The 21,348-nt window shown below is 42.7% G+C and overlaps 2 protein-coding genes across 2 annotated transcripts in view; one reads left to right on the forward strand and one right to left on the reverse strand.

Moving 5' to 3' along the window:
- Positions 1 to 4,376, forward strand: part of FGF2 (fibroblast growth factor 2) — a 39,864-nt gene extending 35,488 nt beyond the window's left edge. The window contains exon 4 of the mRNA XM_084859757.1: positions 517 to 4,376. Within this exon, the coding sequence (XP_084715883.1) occupies positions 517 to 702 (186 nt within the window). The 3' untranslated portion in view covers positions 703 to 4,376. The remainder of the gene's footprint in view (positions 1 to 516) is intronic.
- NUDT6 (nudix hydrolase 6) lies at positions 344 to 21,252 on the reverse strand. The gene is made up of 5 exons (XM_084855986.1): positions 20,562 to 21,252; positions 16,256 to 16,459; positions 11,358 to 11,413; positions 3,678 to 3,732; positions 344 to 1,612 (listed from the first exon to the last, which is right to left on the reverse strand). The coding sequence occupies exons 1-5, from the start codon at positions 20,806 to 20,808 to the stop codon at positions 1,209 to 1,211; spliced, it is 966 nt and encodes a 321-aa protein (XP_084712112.1). The 5' UTR covers positions 20,809 to 21,252; the 3' UTR covers positions 344 to 1,208.
- Positions 21,253 to 21,348: the final 96 nt, after the last annotated feature.

The raw sequence follows: 21,348 nt of genomic DNA on the forward strand, positions 1-21,348 counted from the left end.
AATTATGTTTGTCCCATTTAAATAGGACAAATTATTTGCCACACTAAAGTTAGTCGACCTTAGTGTTACTAACACAGTACTATACATGTCTACTCAGAAGTAAGTCTCATTGAATTTCATGGGACTTCTAAGTGTGTATTGGATTGCAGACTCACTTTATTTGGATTTGGGCCATTCCCCTGTCTATATTTAGGTTGAGCTCTTAATGTGTCTTAAACGTCGTAATTGCCATTCTTATTACATAAAGCAGTAAGAGAGGTGTTAAGCAGCGAGACAGAAATGAGATACCTAGTTTGTAAAAAGCTGTTATGTTAAATCCCAGTAGTATTTGAGATTTTTTTTTGGTTTGGAAGAGGGGAGTTTTAAAGATCCATAGTTATGTGGTTTTGACAGAAACTTCATCATTTTGCTAAATGGTTGTAATCATCAACCACATTTTAATACATCTGATTAGACAGGGAAGTTCTATTTCATGACAGCATCTGACTGAATAATTTACTCTCCTTTTATTTTCAGAAGTACATAACAGATGAATGCTTCTTTTTTGAACGCTTGGAATCTAATAACTACAATACATATCGGTCTCGTAAATATTGTGATTGGTATGTTGCACTGAAACGAACTGGTCAGTTCAAGCCCGGGCCAAAAACTGGACGAGGACAGAAAGCTATCCTTTTCCTTCCAATGTCTGCCAAGAGTTGATTTCAGTGGCTGAGTCTATAAAATATGCTGCAAGAGTGGTAGATCTTCCCCTCCTCACCAGACAAAAAATGTGACCAAGTATTTGCAAGGATCAATTGCATTTGCTGATTGATCTCAGATTATTAATATGTAGAATTGTGTATATTTTAGTTTTCAATTTTTAAAAATTTCCTGGAACCATTGTGCCTTTATGCATATGTATAAATCTGTGTGTGCGCGCATGCGTGTATGTGAATGTGGCAGGATGGAGCACCAATACACATTTCTTTCCAGTCAGATGTTATCCTCATTTTCTACTTAATGATTTGGGGATAGGGTTACAAAATTGGATTTCGATCATGAAGTGTAAAGAGAATTTAACATGTGCGCAGTTAGAGAAATATTTAGCATTTTAAGTGAAGTAATATATATTATCGGTATAGAAGGTATAAAAATGAGAACTAAATTTAATCTGGAACAGCACATGCATATTTTACTACAAGTAATCTTAAATTACTAAGAAAAATCTAAATACATTGCAAATTTGTCATGTTTCTATAATTCTCTGGCAGCTCTCTGTGGTATAGCTTATAGAAAAGGCCGGTGTACACAGCTGGGAATTCTCTCATGGTTATATCAATTTTATCAAACCCTTCTCTGTAGCCATACAGAAGTAGTTTAGCTATATTGCTGGTGATTGGAGTAGCTTCTTTTGTCCTGGCAAGCTCAGCTAAGTCCATCCATTCACACCTCAGGCACTCCTGCTGGCAGAAACTGATGTCGAAAGAGGAAGGCTCCAAGCGGCAAATAATATACATATCTGACTTCCCAAAGGCTCCAGGATGTCTGTGTTGCTGCCGAATACTTAGAAGGGACTTGAATTTTGATTTTATGCCTGTCTCTTCAAAAATTTCTCGAACTGCTGTGTTCCCTAAGAGGAAGAAAGAATTCCTATGCTAATTTTAGTCAGAAATTAATTTTTGAGAGCTTTCATTAGGATTCAGTCATTCCTGTTCCATCCTCCACCCCTGGATCTTCTTTTCAGGCCTGGGAAATGTGCATTCAGATTCTCTTCTATTAGATTAAAAAAATCTACAGACAATTGGATACTTTCATTGTTGATACTTTAAAATCACTATTGCGGGTACTTTAATTAAAAATGGTACATATTTGAAATTATTTAGCAAATCACTTTCTATCTATGTTTTCTATGCTTTATTTAAAAACTTTTCCACAATTCTGTTTAATTATCAGTACAATCTCAATAGTAGATCCAGGAAACTCAACCTAGTGGTCTCCCATCCTTTTGAAGGAAATCCCCAAATGGAACTTTACACCTGTGAGTAGCACGCTCTCATTGACTCCAGTAGCCTTTTACAGCACTTTCTGGCAACAGAGCCCCCACTGGGGAATCAATCACTCACTTAAGTGACATAATGAGTGGAAAACATAACGATTCAGCTTAGAATATATTCATGATTGGAGGGAGCAGTTCCAGCTAGGACACGCAAGGTATCCAGCATCACCTGTACAAATATTAAAGGGATGGCAGAACAGAATACTACAGGTATCTTAACTTCTGATTTCTGAGCAACCAAACACTACCATTAAACTGGTGCTTTTGGTTATATCGAGGTAGCCTTAGAAACAAACTACTTTCTCTCTGAGTCGTTGACCAGTGGTAGAGACCAAAGAATACTTAAAGCTGAGGGAGTTGGAAATCCTGGAAATCCGAAGTATTTCAACTGAAAGTTATAAAAAATTTACAAAAAACAATGAGCCACGTTCCTGAAAACTATGAGGTTTGTATGAAGACAGACCTGTTGATTTGAATGAATTCCCATAACAGTAACTTAAATATGCTTTGCATCTATGAAGGCTGGAATATTAATGAACAAGAGGCAATTCAAACTGGTCAATGGTTTGAGATAGGCAGGTTTTTCTTTTAATATATTCTAAGCCTATGGCCCATGGGTTCTGCACAAAAGTATAGTCAAGTGAAGCAAGGTTTCATATCAGTGTTGACAGAAATGTTAATATTGGCATTTAATGCCTGTGTAGCAGGGATGCTGAATCTCTTTCAGCTCAAGGGCTGAATTCAATTTTGGGGAAGCTCTAGGAGACCACATTAATGGTGGGTGTGGCCAAAGGAAGAGGGGCGGGGCCAAACCAGCATATTTTAGCTTAAAGCACTTACTGCCAGCATCTAAGATTTAGGAGAAGCATTCAACCTTTTAGAATGGGGAAAGTGTGCAAAAGCCAGGAGACCACCACCAAATGATTGATGGTCAGGGAAAGTGGGCATGGCTATTGGGGAAACCCAGAGGATCAAAATGGGATCCCAGGCAGGCTGGCCAGATTTGGCTGCAGGCCTGTGGTTGAACACCCCTAATGCACAGAATATGTCAAAACCTACAAATGTTATATGGAACATTTTTACATAGGAGGAGGGAATAAATCATATTTTTCAATATTAAATCTATAGAAGGCTAGAAAAAGTAGTCAACTCTAGTGCAACAAAGCAACTAGATAAGCATAAGGCCACTGAAACTATTGCCTGGGCTTGCTGCTGGCAGAAAGCCCCCAAATCAGGTGTCTGGGAGTGGGGAGAAGCTAACTGCATCCAACGTCACATTGTTCCCTCAGATAGGCACAATTTAGGCCCATTAGCTATGCTAGATTAGTAATAATGGGCAACATGTCTTTTGGGTACTATAACACCCTTTTACCCAGTTAGAGATAGAAGCTCATGTTTTTCATAAATAGTGGGTTTCAAAGAAATTGTATGACCACTTTGGGGTGTCTGCATTATCCATTTGACGGGAGTTGCTTAGGCAACCCAGTGGACATTTGAGTCCTTCATTGTGCAGGTGCTGGCACTTCATTCCCACCCATCTATGCTGCATTCAGAAGTCAGCATACAGAGGGCGCAGAGTTCATGCTCTTGAGGTCAGAACCATCTTTTAATGTGTTTGCTCCAACAAGCAAGTACTTACCAATATCTTCACCTGGTTCAGACAATCCTCCTGGAAATTTCCATGCATTTGTTGTCTTCAAGGGGAATAAAAATAACTAGATAGATAATCTCTTCATTTTCTTTCTTCTCACAAGGAACCAGGAATACAATTTCTGCCTTGGTTGACTAGTCCTTATTTACAAACTTTTGTTTTTTGCAAATGTGATCACCAAAGACAATTAGATGTCTACACAATGTATTGCAAGAAAACATCTACTGATTTGTCTAATAACTGTTAGACAGTTTATACTTGCAATGTTGCTGCTCATTAACTAGTTAAAATAGTAAAGGGGACATTAAAGACGCTGCTACAGGTAGTTATATTCGATGGCCACTATCCAATGCAGAGTTAGACATGCTTAAATCTATGGGCTTAAGTGGACCTAACTCTGTGCTGGATTGAAGCCTGTGTAATCTAATATTTAATCATGTATATTCTACTACTTCAGTGTTCGCTTTTTACAAGAAACATCAGTACGTTTCCTAAACAGAGATTATGATTGTAGTACTGTTCTATACTGCACTGGCTATAAAGTTTTCTTTTGTGTTTGTAATAACAAAATGTGCAACATGTCATTTTTTTTTTCATGTAGCTGAAAAATGAAATGGAGATTCTTGTGTGTCACCTGATGAATTACTTGCTCTGTCATTCAGATTAAAAAATAATGATTGAGATGTCAGCCTGTTGTGATTGCTCTGGTAATTACAAGCCGTTTCTTACAAAGAAGGGTGGGTGCATTGAATATACTACATTGGTTTGGTGCTGCTGTCTCCCTACACACGGGATAAGCAAGTGCGTGTCTGTGGGAATTTTCTGACTTCTGCTACAGGAAGCTACCTGTCCCACTAGAAGAAGAGGGAGGAAGAAAGATATGAACCCAGAGAACTGAAGGAAGCACTTATCTCTCCCACCCTAGCTTCACACCATATTAATGGACTCTTGACTAATTATAAAACCGATTGACCGGAAATAAATTTTGTTTCATAGGCTTTTAGTTTTGTTTTCAGTCAATGGCTTGCTTTCTCTCATAATGCTAACCCATGGTTTATTTATCCCCTGGTTTGTTGTTCTACTCAAAGTTTGTCTGGCAGACGATGGAACAAAATGCGGTTCATTTTCTCAATCCCTGGCTTGTTTGTTTCTCTCCTCCTTTGCCCGCTTCGTCCCTGTATCCCAAATGCCTTTGAGCCACTGTAGTACTGGCATATGGAGTGGCTGGTTGTTGTTGTTTTTTTTACTGGTCTTGCCTGCCGCCTCTGTAGCCTGGTGGAATAACTAGGGAGGCTGGTGGAGCTGATTTCAGAAGAGATTCCATTCTGGGTTTTAGTTACAACCAGCCAGAAGTCTAAAGGAGCTATCCAAGGTGCTGGGTCTTATCTCCAAAACTGGTCAAGAACCTTGGATAGCACCTTTAGACTTCTGGCTGGTTGTAAGTGAAACCCAGAATAGAATCTCCACCCCACCAAAATCAGATCCACCAGCCTCTCCTGGAAATAACCCATGAACAATCCATGGTTTTGGGTTCGCACATCATGACAACCCATAGGTTAAATAACCCTCAGTTCACAACCCAACAACAAATCATGAGTTCTCTTTCTGGGTTGTCTGTGGTTAACAAATTATGGTTTGTTAGCGTGGCTACATTCATACATCATGACAACCCAGGATTCAACAACCGATGCCCTGGGGTAGCATTCTGCATGAACCAAGCCACTGGAAATTGTTCTGTATTTTAATTGAGCCATGACATATAAGCAGTTCTTGAAGTATACTGACACAGTACAGGACACCATTTCACAATTACATACTGACTTTGAACTTCCAATACATTTGGCCACTTCTGTGGAATCTAAAATGCTGTGAAGCTTCTAAACACACACACACACACACACACACACAAGAGAGAGAGAGAGAGAGGTTTCTGTATCTAAAAGTAGCTGTTGGCAGATTGCAAGTGAAATTTTTAAAACGGCAGAAAGCCAAATCCTTAACAAGTACAATATGGCTTTCCATGAACTAACTCATTTCCCTCATTTAGAAGCATATTTTAAACCATGTATTTTTTGAGGATTTTTTTTATCTATTAAAATATTCTCCATCACTCATCAGGTATGTACACCCCAGGAAAAGTAACATTGTTTTCCAACCTGGGATGTATGGATTTTCCTGTGCTGGTTTATAGCCAGTTAAAAGCTTACAATTTATATGCAAAACCTATGTATTAAACTGACAACTAGTCAAAATGGGCCTGGGGCTCCTATTAGACAAAAATACAATTTTACTTTCCTAAACATACATGCTACTTGCTACGTTGGATGTTTTCATCCTTGAACTCCTGAGTTGGTGGTGACTGACAGTGATTGACCAAGAAAGAGATGCTGGGGTGGTGGATAGCTCGATAAAAATGTTGGCCCAGTGTGTGGCTGCTGTTTAAAAACAAAACAAAACAAACTCCCTTGCTGGACATAATTAGAAAAGGAACTGAAAATAAAATTGCTAGTATCATACTGCTGTTATACAAATCTGTGGTGCAACCACACTTGGAATACTGTGTACAGCAGAAGTGCAGAACCTCTTTCAGCCTAAGGGCTGAAATCAATTTCAGAGAAACTCTCATGGGCCTCACCCTAGTGGTGGACAGGGCAAAAGGGAAGGGGCAAAACACAACACCCCTCCCCCCAGCATATTTTAGTTTAAAGCTCTTATTAACAGTACTTAAGCCTTAGGAGAGGCATTTCAACCTTTTAAAATGGGGATAAACTGCACAAGAACTGCACAAGAGCTGGGAAACCACCCAACGATCAGTGGTTGGGAGAAAGGGGGTGTGGCATTCTGGGGAACACCGGAGGGCTGGATTGGGATCCTGGAGGGTCAGATTTGACAGCCCTGAGGTTCTGCACCTCTGGAGTACAGATCTGCTCACCGCACACCAGGAAGGATATTATAGAGTTGAAAAAGGTGCAGAGAAGAGCAACCAAAATGATCAAGGGGCTGGAGCAACTCTCCAATGAGGAAAGATGACAACATCTGGGACTATTTAGCTTAGAAAAGGGGCAAGTAAGGGGAGACATGATAGAGGTGTACAGCATTTTGCATGGTGTGGAGAAAGTGGGTAGGGAGAAAAACTCCCCTTCTGTCATAATACTAGAACCTGGGGTCATCCAATAAAGCTGATTGGTGGGAGATTCAGGACAAATAGAAGTACTTTTTCACACAGTGCTTAGTTAAACTATGACATCTGCTACAGCAAGATGTAGTGAAAGCCACTAACTTGGATGGCTTTAAAAGGGGATTAGGCAAATTGATAGACGATAAGGCTATCAATGGCTACTAACATGACTACATACTACCTCCAGTATCAGAGGCAGTATGCCTATGCATACCACTTGCTGGGGAACATGAGTGGGAGGGTGCTATTGCACTCATGTCCTACTTGTGAGTTTCCCACAGACAGCTGTCTGGCTACTGTGTGAACAGAATGCTGGATTAGCTAGGCCTCTGGTCTGATCCAGTACAGCTCTTACATTCATATGAATTACACATGAAGCATAATATATAATAGTCTTCCTGGCTATGGGTACGATGTCTTTAAAAAGTTCATCAGGTGTGCTGCAGCTAGTTGTTAGATGAAAATTAATCATGACTAAGAACCCCTCCACATGCCCATCCCAGTAATTATTTAACCAGAATATGAGAACACAACGAAAGAGAAACAAGACCTAAACCCAATTACAGACAACAATGGAAATAATTGCTCGCTGGTATGGTTGTTCGCAGAGATGTTGCAATTATTCCTATATTTTTGAGATGGGTAATGAATGGTTAAGGGCGCAATCCTATGCATGTTTAGGCAGAAAAAAAGCCCTACAACTCCCAGCACTTCCCAGACAGCCATACTATAGGACCTTTTTCTGTATAAACATGCATAAGATTGCGCCCTAAGAGGCTCAGTTCACATTTCTTAGACAATTTTACATTCAGATTTACCATTTCTATGTTGCTCTTAATATCCCTGTCATCAAGTAGATTTCCCATGGGATTTAAGACACATGAAATTCATATGGAGATAAGAAGTTTTAATTTGCCAGGTTATTGATTCATACCTACCCTAGATTTGTAGTAAGTGGAAGCATTTATCTTGTGGTCTTCTACCAGTTCCACATTACAGAAACCACCATGACCACAACTGACACTTGTACTTTGGCAGTTTTTTCAATCATGAGGCCAAGCAGTGAAATGTATGTGAGCAGTTAAATAATTTGCTAACCAACCCACAGAGTAGTGATCTCTTCCAGTTACAGGGTCAGGTACATAATTTATTGCTGCATTAGTGCTATAAATATATAAGGATATTGCACACAACACAATATTGTTCAAAAATTAATGTCCAGAGAACCAAGTGGCCACAACCTAGCACAGAGTTAGGTGAGTTTAAACCCATTGATTCATAAACCCCAAAAGGAGAATGCGCTTAATACTACTGAAACATGGCCAGGGCTGGTGCCAACTTTGATGGGGCCCTGGGCAAGGTGCCTTCTCGGCCCTTCCCAGCACCTCCCTTGTAGGCCCCTCTAAGCTTACCAGGGGGCAGATGGAGATAGATGATGATGCAGTTCCAGCCACATGAAACTCTCTCAGCCCATCACTGTCAAGGGAAGCACTGGGTGCTTCCAATGCCTCTGGGCCCTGTCCTCAATGTGTATGTTGGGGGTGGCGCATTAGGGATAAGGAAGACAACCGCAGCTTGCCCAGCACTTTATTTAGAGTGCTGGACCAGTTAAATGAATATAAATAAATAAATGGGGCTGGGGAAAGTCGGCATCAACAGCACTGGACTTTCTGGGATGCGGCATTTACTCCATCATGCTGGGTGAGAGCAGAGTGATCCTATCCACACATTTTACATCTGCTGGGGGATTGCTCCTCAGTTTCCTTCAGACAATGAAGCACAGTGTCACACTCGTGGGGGAAAAATTACACTCAGATAGTGATATTGTTGGGCAAGCTTGATGCTACCACCAAAGGAGCTCTAGTGTAGCACCATGGAGAGGAAGAAGCAGAGCTTAGCATGAATGCTTTGCATGCTCCCACTGCTTGGGATGGTGCAATGTTACACCTGCAAAAAGTGGCATATGTTAAAGCACTCCCTCTGCAGGTAATAGACTGCCTACATGAATGCTTCCCACACTTCCTTTCGATTGTCCAAACACCTGCAACAGAAGCTATGATTGTGACTAAGTTTGTAGCCAAGCAGAGAACACAATTAGGGGTACATAAGACCCAGGCAGGGAATATACATACCATGCATCAAGGTGTGCAGTGTCAGACTATGTTATCTGTGGAACTTGTAGCCTTTTGGACTACATCTCTCATCATTCCTGGCCACTGGCCATACTGGTTGGAGCTGATGGGAGTCTGAGTCCAAAAACATCTGTAAGGGCACAGATTCGCCAACCCACTCTTGCTTAGTGTGCCGATGAATTTCTTTTTGTGGTGCCTGTCTGTGTGTGTGAACATTGTTTCTACAGCAGGACTTGAACCCTTTTCCTGTGTAGCCCATGGGTTCTCCATGCATGCCCCCCTTCTACTGTACTATGGGGCTGGCTGTTGTGATTGGAATGGCAGACCTTCTTCCTCTTCGTGGCTCTGTTTTCCTGGCAAAAAGGTGGTTCAGCCATTGCTGAGCATTGATTGGCGCCTTCTTGGCATGGCTAATGTGGGAGTGTCATCATAGAGTGACCTCATGATTGGTGGGTAGCAGTGAAGTTACCAGTGATGCTCTGGGTGTAGCAACACAGTGTTGCTGTGCAGGCTTTTGTTCCTACACCTACTGTGTTTTATCTATTGACAGCTGAACATAGGTTACAACAACTACATTACATTGGCTTTAGCCCTGCTGTCGTCCCCCAGTGTAGTGGGGCCATGACTGCTGTGCTCATATTATTCAATTTCAGAGGGCTAGGCCAGATTCAGCAAATGTATGCCCATAACTGCTTTGGGCATTGTAGCCTTAAGGTATGTACAATTCACTCTGGGTTACTGCTTACACAGTGGAGTGTACAGAGTAGAGTTACTCTGCCAGTTTTGGCTGCCTTGCTGTCTCCGCTAAAACTTTTAATGAATTCTCTTCAAGCAAATTACAGCAGACGCCCAGTAGCTTATTTTTAAACCCTCAAGTGTAGCCTGCTTTTTCCAAAATTCTGAAAGAAATGAGGCTGTATTATGCAGCTTAATGGTTTAAAGGCTGCTTTAAAAAAAAAAGAAAAAAGTTTCCATCCTAGATTATAACAAATCCTTCTACTCCTGTAATTCTGTCTGTAGTAGCAGTCTGTAGTGGCTGATTTGCTGAAACACTGAAAGGCACACCTGTGCAGATTGATCCAATGCATGTTTAAAGTGCTCCATTGTGTTCAAGGGGACTTACTGGGAAGTAAGCTTGTTATATTTACTTGTTATATATTAACGAATGGATGAATTTCAACCTACCAAACAAGGAGCATGTAATGCCGCCTCAAAAAACTGAAAACAAAACCACACAAAACTAACTTACGCCTTAAGCTCAAATAAAATACTGCTATGGAGACCCCAGTGACCAAAAAGGATATATCAACATAAAAACGCAGTAAAACTCTTACTGAGGTTTTGCATAATATTTAGAAACATCCAGGTCTGAATTTCCCTTTCTAAAAGTAGTGAGCTAGAAGGGGAAGTATTACTTCAGGTCATTGGTATCCCGACTAATCATGGACTTAAATTGACAAAAACAATGATCACACAGATGACCTACACCCCGAAGTATTAGCCTTTGTAATTTAGCTACAAATGTCAGTTGAATAGAACATTAGAGCCAGGCTGGATCAGACCAAGGGTCCATCTAGTCCAGCATTCTGTTCACACAATGGCCAACCAGCTGTCAACCAGGAACCCACAAGCAGGACACAAGAGCAACAGCACCCTCCCACCCATGTACCCCAGTAACTGGTGTACATAGGCATAGTGCCTCTGATACTGGAGGTAGCAAATGGCCATCAGGACTAGTAGCCATTGATAGCCTCCTCCATGAATCTGTCTAACCCCATCCAAATTGGTGGCCATCACTACGTCTTGTGGTAGTGAATTCCATAGTTTAACTATGCGCTGTGTGAAGTACTTCCTTTTATCTGTTCTGACTCTCCCACCAATCAGCTTTACAGGATGACCCCGGGTTCTAGTATTTTGAGAGAGGGAGAAAAATGTCTCCCTATCCACATTCCTCACACCATGCATAATTTTGTACACCTCTATCATGTCTCCTTTTTTCCAAGTTACCGTATTATTTTAATAAAAGGAAGACAAACTGGCTTGTTAATACAACATACTACATTCATGCCAAAGGGCTACATCCAGAGATACACCAACAGAAGAAATTCTGCAAACTGTTGTGGCACAGTTAGCAGAAGACCTTGCACATCACAGACTTGGGGCAGGCACGCATCCTGAGACGTTGTGCATGAGATTATCCAACGTCTTGTGCTAATAGAAGCACACTGCTAGATTTCAGTTTTCTTTGCTCAACCAAGGATCTTGAATTAAAGCAGGAAAAGCCCTTTTGCTCACAGATGGGCACTTCTGGATCCAACCCAAATTATTTGTTTCATCAAAATAATGAAATAAACTTACTTTATTCCTGTCTTGAACAACTAATACTTTCCCAGTTTGGGCATCTAATACAGCACCTGTTGGGGGAAGAATATTTTCTGAATTGTCTGAAATAATGAAGCCTCTGATCAAATGTTAATGTCCTTGAGGGGGGAGGGGAAAAGGATGATTTTTTAAAAGAAGAAATATTACTGGCAATGCCAACTCTCCCACGCCCTCACCCCCAAATAAAAAGAACTGGATCAGACCTTTGTTTCTTAATTACAACTTACAAGGCCTAGGATCCACAAAACTGGAAGACTATAAACATGTATGCATCTGAGTTTTCTGTTATGCATCTGTGTCACTCTCTGGCATTCTTCATACAGAGCTTTTATCCTGCGATGGAGATTGCTCCTTCAAGGAAATTTGCGGGCTCTTTACATGACCCCGTGATCATTTAAGGCATCTCCTGCACTTAATGCCCTTTGTTCTGTTTTAAAATAGATCGCAGATAATGAGCTATCAAATTATCCCATTGTGTTCCGCTTGAGTTCCCTCCATGAAAAGAGGAAAAGCAGGAAGAAGAGGAGCGAGACCAATGAAATATAATGGAAGACTCAGCTATGGGGAGAAGGAAGGGGAAAGGGGATGGGCGAAGGGAAGCAGGTGAAAAAGGGAGTCATGATCCTGCATTTAAAACAGAAGCAGAAAGACCCGTTTTAAATGCAGGATTTTAGGCTGGTGTAGAGATGCCCTCTGTCCATCTCACCCCAAGTTTAGAGGCACTTCTAGGCAGGCAGCGACTTCTCAATGCATGTTTTGCCACCGACTTCAATAGGCTGCTAGTATAGAGTTGTTGTTGTTGTTGTTTATTCGGTCAGTCGCTTCCGACTCTTCGTGACCTCATGGACCAGCCCACGCCAGAGCTTCCTGTCGGCCGTCGCCACCCCCAGCTCCCCCAAGGTCGAGTCCGTCACCTCCAGAATATCATCCATCCACCTTGCCCTTGGTCGGTCCCTCTTCCTTTTGCCTTCCACTCTCCCTAGCATCAGCATCTTCTCCAGGGTATCCTGTCTTCTCATTATGTGGCCAAAGTACTTCAGTTTTGCCTTTAATATCCTTCCCTCAAGTGAGCAGTCTGGCTTTATTTCCTAGAGTATGGACTGGTTTGATCTTCTTGCAGTCCAAGGCACTCTCAGAATAGAGTGGTGTATAGAGTTACCCTGCATTTTATCCAGCATTCAGTCTTTGGAAGACTGTGAGGTGTTTGTTGGCAGGCTGCTTGTGACAGAATAGGCCCTGTAACCTCCATGGTACTGGCAGCCAACCTGGCATTACCAAACCAATTTAAACTGCACATATGCAAAAAGCCGCAAGGTAGGCAAGAGGTAAAATGTATTAAAAATGCAAGAAACCAGACTTGAAGTGATTCCACCACTGCATTAAAGCAAACAACTTCCAAGTGAAAAGAAGGGAAGCTGTCTTGTTTGCAAAGGTGTCACAATTCTGCATGTTAGGGTCTCTGGAGGGAGCCCTCATTTCCAAAAACCACCCATTTCACTGCTCTGGTAGTAAGGTGATCAAGCTCATTGTTTTCAGCCAGGAAAAGCTATTCTTGCCACTTGAGAATCTTCCTGCAACGTTTATGCAGGAACCCATGGTGTCGAAGCCTTTGTGTAAATTGCATAACCCCGCCATGTTTGATGCGCTCAGTGTGCTGGCTTTTGATAGCTTCCAGTTGTAGTTGGAAGACAGTACCATCTGGGTCCTCACTACTGAACGCTTGGGACTCTTGACCCACTGACATTTTGGCAGGAGTTCTGACTGATCCCTCTTGGAGACAGACAAACCCTGAGGTCTCCACTATGCTTGAACAAACCCAGAAAAAAACTACCTAAAGAGTAGCAGACGCTGCAGTTCTGTCACACTCCCATTGGTCTTCTTTTGACCAGACTAGGCTACAGGCGAAGGTCCGTGAACCCTCCTTTTTAAACAGACACATTTTCCCTTCACCCACTGAGATTCAGGAGTTTCAACATGCCTCCAATGTCAGCTAGCAGAACTGGTCACACAGACCCGACACCATCTTTCCCGTGTGCATGTGTATATAATTGAACCTATTTTTAGAATTGGATTTGGTCAGAGCTTGCCCTGGTGTTCCAGTGGCATGGACTGTGATCAGCACTCCTATTCCCCTGTTTGCTCCTTCATGGTCAATCCACGTTCTTCAAAGGAGCTGGATTGATACACAGTGCCAAGTACTGCGTATGAAGGAGCAAAGGCAGAGCAAAAGAGTACAAAGCACTATAGGTTGGAGTGAATGCGCTTTGAGCTCTAGGTAACCTCCTTCCCCCATGCCCCTTTGTTACTGTGACCATGCATCAGGACTAGCCTGATCGTACTGCCTCATTAAGACAACCCTGCCTGAAATCCTTTTCCCTTTCCCCACTCTCCCAAGCTCATCCCAAATCTTTCTTTTTCTTTCCCAAGACTTTTAGGGATTCCAGCTTACTTAATTGCCACCTCTTTGACCTCTCACGCTCACAAACCCATCCCTGATCGGTACAGACTGTTAGCGCATGTCCGTGGCCTATTTTAAGATCCCAAATCCTTGAATTCAGCCTCCGAGAGAACTAATCTAATTTCCCCATAATCCAGTTCTCCGCAGGCTCTGGAGTTTCTAATTGACTTGTATGTGTTGCTTGTATTTGTTTATAAACAACACTCTCACATTAATTTCCCCAATAATGAGTGTACATTTTAAATTATTTCTTGTAGTTAATAAATTCCCCATTGTTTGAAGAAACTTGTGTGCGTGCATGCGTGTGTGTGTGTGTGTGTGTATGACTGGGTTCCACCTTGCCAAAGGCACACTATTGCCCAAGTTTAAAAGATCCCTGTACAAAGGCATATCTTGAGAACATGTGCAAGTTTGTACACATATCTCGAGGAGCACATTTGGTGACAAAGGTTATAACTATAAAGGCTACTACAACTGTGAAGTCCAGACTACCAGGCAAAAGTATTTGTACATGCGGGAAAGATTAAAGAATGAGTTCTGAGACTGAAAACACCACCCCTCTTAATAAAGTAATAACACTTCTTTGTGTGGGAGGAATGTTTTATAAATGAAACAGCAACTGTGAAGTAATGTCCTGAAAGGGCATTCCTTAGGAAATTAGTCATGAGTCTCCCAGTCTATGTCATACAATGCATATGACTTCAACCTTCTGGTACATGGGTGGCAATGTGCTAGTTAGTGTGGAATTCTGCTTAAGAGGTGAAGCAGATGTTCCCTGTAGTTATGTGTACTTAGTTATGGTTTTACAAAAAAGAATCATGTTCAGTTCAGATCGATATGGCATTAAAAGTATTCATTTCCGAAGAGGGTTAAACATTATGCTACAGAACAAGGGCTCTTGCTTGTGGTGTCACTGTTCAGCAGGGACTTTGTTTGGAGAGGGTATTTACATTGCCACTTGGAGTAGGTTTCTTCAAAAGTCCTCATTAGCACTGCCAATTGGATTCCTTTGACTTTAACGTCATCCTGATGCCCAGAAATGTAGGTGTCCTGCCTAATTTCTGTTGGTCAGACATTTCTGCTGTTGAAAGCACAAAAGCAGGGCCAGTAAAAAAAAAAAGAGAGAGAAGTTTTTTGGCAACTCTTTTCTTCATTACCAGCATATGATGGCTATTTCCCTGGCATATGAAAGGCAAGCAGTGAACACGTTCCCGGCTGGGACAAAGCTTGAAATAGTACCAAGAGCCTGCATTGCTTGAGAAGCAGGATAACAGTTCACATTATACTGTGGTTTGGAATGTGAGAAGGCATCCTCCATGACTGCCCCTGTGTGTGCTTTTCTTGCATGTGGGCTGATAAGAAAGCTTACTGGAAGGGGAGGAAGAGAATAGCCATAGAGAAAGGTTGAGCATAGGTTCTCTTACATCCTTTAGGACAGGAGTGCAGTTGGTCCATTATGGAACTGGCCTGTACTGCCCTTCAAGGTTCACCATATTTAATCACAATGCTTACACACATTACAATCACAGTGTTTACATCTCTCCCATGGAGTTCAGTGGAATTTAAAAGTGCTTCACTTTAGCTGGATCATGCCCATGGTAACTATCTACAACACTGTCCTTCCTTGATGGCTCATCTTTGAATTATGAATTTCCTGTACTTCTGGAAAACATGCTCAAACATGCCCTTAAAATAAATCCAAAGCACTTTTGTCTTTGCTGCCCTCTACTGACTTATATATGCTATAATCTAATCTAAATTAGTATTTTTGCAGCCTGGGAGATTGTAGTATTGGAAACTATGCTTTGAAGCAGATTTTAAATTCTGGTCCTAAAGGCAAATCCTGGTTAGTTTTATCCATAGTTGTCACCAAGGAAGATATAACATTACAGCCTGGTTCAAGCAAATCACAGAAAAATGAGAGATACATTTGAGCAATGAAGATGGGAGGTGGAAGGGAAAGAGATTGTGTTAGCACACAGCATGCTCTTGATCTTTAAACACAGTAAATAAGGAGACTGAGAATGCAGCACCTGCACTGTGTTATGGCAATCTGATCTATGATTCTAATCCTCAGGGCCAGGCACCTGCTGAGGGCCAGCACCCTGTTGGGACCCACTTACAAGAACCCCCTAGACTGCCTCTTGCTCTGGCCCAGACAATGGTAGCAGTGAGAAGGATGAGCAGTGGCTGCCCTTGCCTACTGGCTCTCTGCCTGTTAAGTAAGCAAGTGGTAGCAATGATGAGAAAGAGGGTCAGCTGGTGAACATGGTGGCAAGAAAACAGCCTCGCTGAGACAGGGGGCCCAATGAGATGGGCCCTCAAAAACCTGGTGCTGGCGCTGCTCATCCTGTACTCTCAAATGTTGTTTTTTTTTTTTTATAAAGGCTGGTTTGTTGTCTTTTCTAGAGCTCACCTGCAACTCCCAACTGATGAGTGGCGTAAGTGGGTAGCCTGCTGCGTCCTTCTGCTAGCCACAGAGTCAGAGTAGCAGAGTCCAATTCTGCATGGTGGAAGGCAAAGCCTTGTTCTGCAGCAGCAGCTATAAATCTGCTTTGTAGAATAGGAACATGCAGCCAGACTGCGATGTGGCCTTCTGCTCTCCACTGCTGGATAGAATCTAGAAGGGGGAAAACACAGCAGAACATGCAGATGTCTACACTGAGATTTCAGATCCAGGATGGGCAATCTCCCCTCTCCTTCTGCAGCTTCGTTTCACACTCAGCGTAGTGCAAATTTATTAATTCATAATACTTGTATGTCACTCAGTATAATAAAATCTCTAAGCAGTTTACATACAAAACTGCATAAATGCAGTTGTAACTGGGAATGATCGTATACACACAGGTAAGATTTCCTTCCTATACTCTTGTAATGCAATTTTAAAGGATTTTTAAATTTACTGTATTGATGTATTACAGAATGACTTGATCCCTTTTCATACACTGAGAATTGTCTTGGGAACCTCCCACTTGGAATAATTTTGTTGTAACAGGTATCCTCAATTGCAAGGTCAGGTGTAAAAGCAATACTGGTGTTAAAGACTGATATACCATTCATGGAAGTAGAGAGGCAGAGCAATCCTAGCCCCCTGCACAGCTGACTTGGGAGGTTGGGATGCAGCAGAGACACCCCTGTGTTGCTGGAACGCTCTGTAGGCAGGGGGCAGTGTCTGCTCCATTACTCCTGCAGAAAGCTCCATGGGGGTCAATCTACCACCAGTAGAGATGGCTATAGGAAGGCTGGAAAATACTTTTGGGTTTTATATTTTCAATATAAAATTGAAAATATAAAACCTAAAAATTGAAAATATAAAACCGCACAGTTGGGTTTTATATTTTCAAAAATGGAGGATTTAACATTTCTCTTTTTTCATTCCAACAGCCCTAGAGCAACGGCAGGTCCTTCCTGCAACCATCACATGACCCGGAAAACCTAATCTGAATGTCTCCAGACCCCTCCTCCCTCATTCCATCTTGGGACTCTGAACATTCAGACAATGTGACTTCACTACCATCCGTCCCCTGCCCCCCGGGTTTTTATAACATATTGTCTGATGGAAGAGGTCTGGAGATCTTGAAAGCTTGCACATTTTTCTGGTGTGATCTTTTGCTTGGCCTAATGTAGCCAAAGGTGGCGGACATCTATGCAGTCAGTAAAAACAAGACCTGGAGCTGACTGTAGTTCAGATCACGAACTTCTTACTGCACAATTTAGAACCAGACTAAAGAGAATAGGGAAGACCCACAGATCAGTTAGATATGAGCTCACGAATATTCCTAATGAATATGCAGTGGAGGTGAAGAATAGATTTAAGGGACTAGATTTAGTAGATAGGGTCCCGGAAGAACTATGGACAGAAGTTTGCAACATTGTTCAGGAGGCGGCAACAAAAAACGTCCCAAGGAAAAAGAAAACCAAGAAGGCAAGATGGCTGTCTGCTGAGACACTAGAAGCAGCCCAAGAAAGAAGGAAAGCAAAAGGCAACAATGAAAGGGGGAGATATGCCCAATTAAATGCAAAATTCCAGAGGTTAGCCAGAAGAGATAAGGAATTATTTTTAAACAAGCAATGCGCGGAAGCAGAAGAAGATAATAGAATAGGAAGGACAAGAGACCTTCCAGAAAATTAGAAACATCGGAGGTAAATTCCGGGCAAAAATGGGTATGATCAAGAACAAGGATGGCAAGGACCTAACAGAAGCAGAAGAGATCAAGAAAAGGTGGCAAGAATATACGGAAGATCTGTATAGGAAGGATAATAATATCGGGGATAGATTTGACGGTGTGGTCAGTGAGCTAGAGCCAGACATCCTGAAGAGTGAGGTTGAATGGGCCTTAAGAAGCATTGCTAATAACAAGGCAGCAGGAGATGACGGTATCCCAGCTGAACTGTTTAAAATCTTGCAAGGTGATGCTGTCAAGGTGATGCGTGCCATATGCCAGCAAATTTGGAAAACACAAGAATGGCCAACAGATTGGAAAAAATCAACTTATATCCCCATAACAAAAAAGGGAAGCACCAAAGAATGTCCAAACTATCGAACAGTGGCACTTATTTCACATGCCAGTAAGGTAATGCTCAAGATCTTGCAAGGTAGACTCCAGCAATTCATGGAACGAGAATTGCCAGATGTACAAGCTGGGTTTAGAAAAGGCAGAGGAAGTAGAGACCAAATTGCCAATATCCGTTGGATAATGGAGAAAGCCAGGGAGTTTCAGAAAAACATCTATTTCTGTTTTATTGACTATTCTAAAGCCTTTGACTGTGTGGATCATCACAAATTGTGGCAAGTTCTTGGTGGTATGGGGATACCAAGTCATCTTGTCTGCCTCCTGAGGAATCTGTATAACGATCAAGTAGCAACGGTAAGAACAGACCACAGAACAACGGACTGGTTTAAGATTGGGAAAGGAGTACGGCAGGGTTGTATACTCTCACCCTACCTATACAACCTGTACGCAGAACACATCATGCGATGTGCTGGGCTTGATGAAGCCAAGGCTGGAGTTCAAATCACTGGGAGAAACATTAACAATCTCAGATATGCAGATGATACCACTTTGATGGCTGAAAGCAAGGAGGAGCGGAGGAACCTTATGACGAAGGTGAAAGAAGAAAATGCAAAAGCTGGTAAAAAGCAGTTAAACCTCAAAAAAACCAAGATTATGGCAACCAGCTTGATTGATAACTGGCAAATAGAGGGAGAAAACGTGGTGGCAGTGACAGACTTTGTCTTTCTAGGCACACAGATTACTGCAGACGCTGACTGCAGCCAGGAAATCAGAAGACGTTTATTTCTTGGGAGGAGAGCAATGACAAATCTTGATAAAATAGTGAAGAGCAGAGACATCACACTGACAACAAAGGTCCGCATAGTGAAAGCAATGGTATTCCCCATAGTAACCTATGGCTGCGAGAGGTGGACCATAAGGAAGGCTGAGCGAAGGAAGATCAAGATGAACTGTGGTGCTGGAGGAAAATTCTGAGAGTGCTTTGGACTGCAAGAAGATCAAACCAGCCCATACTCCAGGAAATAAAGCCAGACTGCTCACTTGAGGGAAGGATATTAAAGGCAAAACTGAAGTACTTTGGCCACATAATGAGAAGACAGGATACCCTGGAGAAGATGCTGATGCTAGGGAGAGTGGAAGGCAAAAGGAAGAGGGGCCGACCAAGGGCAAGGTGGATGGATGATATTCTGGAGGTGACGGACTCGACCTTGGGGGAGCTGGGGGTGGCGACGGCCGACAGGAAGCTCTGGCGTGGGCTGGTCCATGAGGTCACGAAGAGTCGGAAGCAACTGACTGAATAAACAACAACACTACAAGTATTATACTAATAGGGATTTTGGTTTAACTGCAGACCAAAACCACGGTTCTCTCCACCACAGCTTTTCATCTGCAAGATGGGGATAACAATACCTATACCAGAAGTATATCTATTTTGCTTTGTGAAACACTGAAGGTTACATGGCTGTGTCAGTTTTATCAGGGTGTACACTTGCCTCTATTTAGCGGATTATGTGATTAATTGATTAATTAGCTGTGGTTAATTCAATGATAAGGGAAACAGGTTAGTATCCAATGTTAGTCCTACTTAGTGTAGACCCACTGAAATGAATGGGACTTTGGTTAGTCACGACTAATTTAGGTTCCATTCATTTCAATTCGATACTACCTGCTCTTTGCACATGCTCAAAGGAATTCTCTTTTTGTATTATCACATATGTCTGAAGGCTAAATGCGGGCCTTAAACACAGTGGGGGAACCCCGTCTCAAAAACCCGTTGGGCACATTTGCTGGCTGGAGCTGGGAACACACCTTGCCCCTCTTGCAGGAATAAATACATTAAGAAGACTAAATAAACAAGGACAAAATAAAAACCAAATCTAGAACAAGGTGGCATTTGGCCACAACAACGGCCCTTCCGGCACAGTGCTTCTTCTCAAGAAGAGGCCTGCCTGGAAGCCACCCTTCCTTGACAGGAAAGACTCCCCACATTCTTGGTCTGGCTTGGCTGCAGTTGCTCAGCAGGGGGCTTTGGGAGATGCATTCTGTACATGTGCAGAGGTGCTGCCTTCTTTATTCCGCCAGACAGTCCAGGGGGCACAATGAAAGCAGGTGCGAGGAGCCCTGGCCATGGCTCCTCGCTCGCCTTTGGCCCCGCGTCCCTGGGCTCCATTCCTCTGTCTCCCAGGGAGGCCAGCAAAATACACTTGCCCTGTAGCCAGCGCCGGAAGGTGGCTCGGTCCAGGCTCTCGGGGGAACGCAGCTGAGCCAAGTGCAAGCTGAGCCCGCCGAACTTATCCCGCCGCGGCCGCAGCCCTGCCTCGTGCAGGCTGGAGGCGGCGTCCCTGCAGAGGCGGCGAGGGGCGCCCACGCAAACCCGGGGCTGCAGCGGCTGCAGGGCCCGCCAGCTACACCGCCAGAGCCGCCGGCTCCGGCCGCACCACCCGGCTCCGGCCATGGCGGCAGCAGCAGCGAGAGCCGCAGAGATAGAAGTCAGAGTCACCCGCAGCCTGACCTTCCTGACTGCAGCGGGGCGTCGCCACCCTTAGTATCTCTATGGTGAAAACTACTACCGCAGTGATCAAACCACGGGGTGCGGTTGTTTCAGTCCGTCTGGCACAGATGCTGCGGTTAGCTCCTATATTTCCCTATTGCTTTTAGCTCCTGCGGTTTACATTGTATTTTACTGTGTTGATATTCGGGTTTTTATGCTGAGTTGGATGTTTACGGGTTACTGTCCTGTTTTTAATTCAGGCTTTTAATAAAAGGGGGATTTGTTTCATGGGCATATGATAAATACAACGGTAAATATAGCGTCGTTAAATATCGCCCTTTAGCATTTTAAAATATTTTAATGTTTTATTTTTAGAAATATTTCCGAAGTTGCATTTATTATTTTGGTTGCTTTACTCTTCTTTGGGGTATACAGAGTGTAAACCACCCCGAGGACATCTGCCAGTTTGGTGGTATATAAACGTAATGAAATAAACACACACAG

The sequence above is a fragment of the Heloderma suspectum genome, chromosome 5 (genome assembly GCF_057233095.1).
Source record: "Heloderma suspectum isolate Gila_16-S chromosome 5, 16-S_ref, whole genome shotgun sequence".
Classification (NCBI taxonomy): domain Eukaryota; kingdom Metazoa; phylum Chordata; class Lepidosauria; order Squamata; family Helodermatidae; genus Heloderma; species Heloderma suspectum.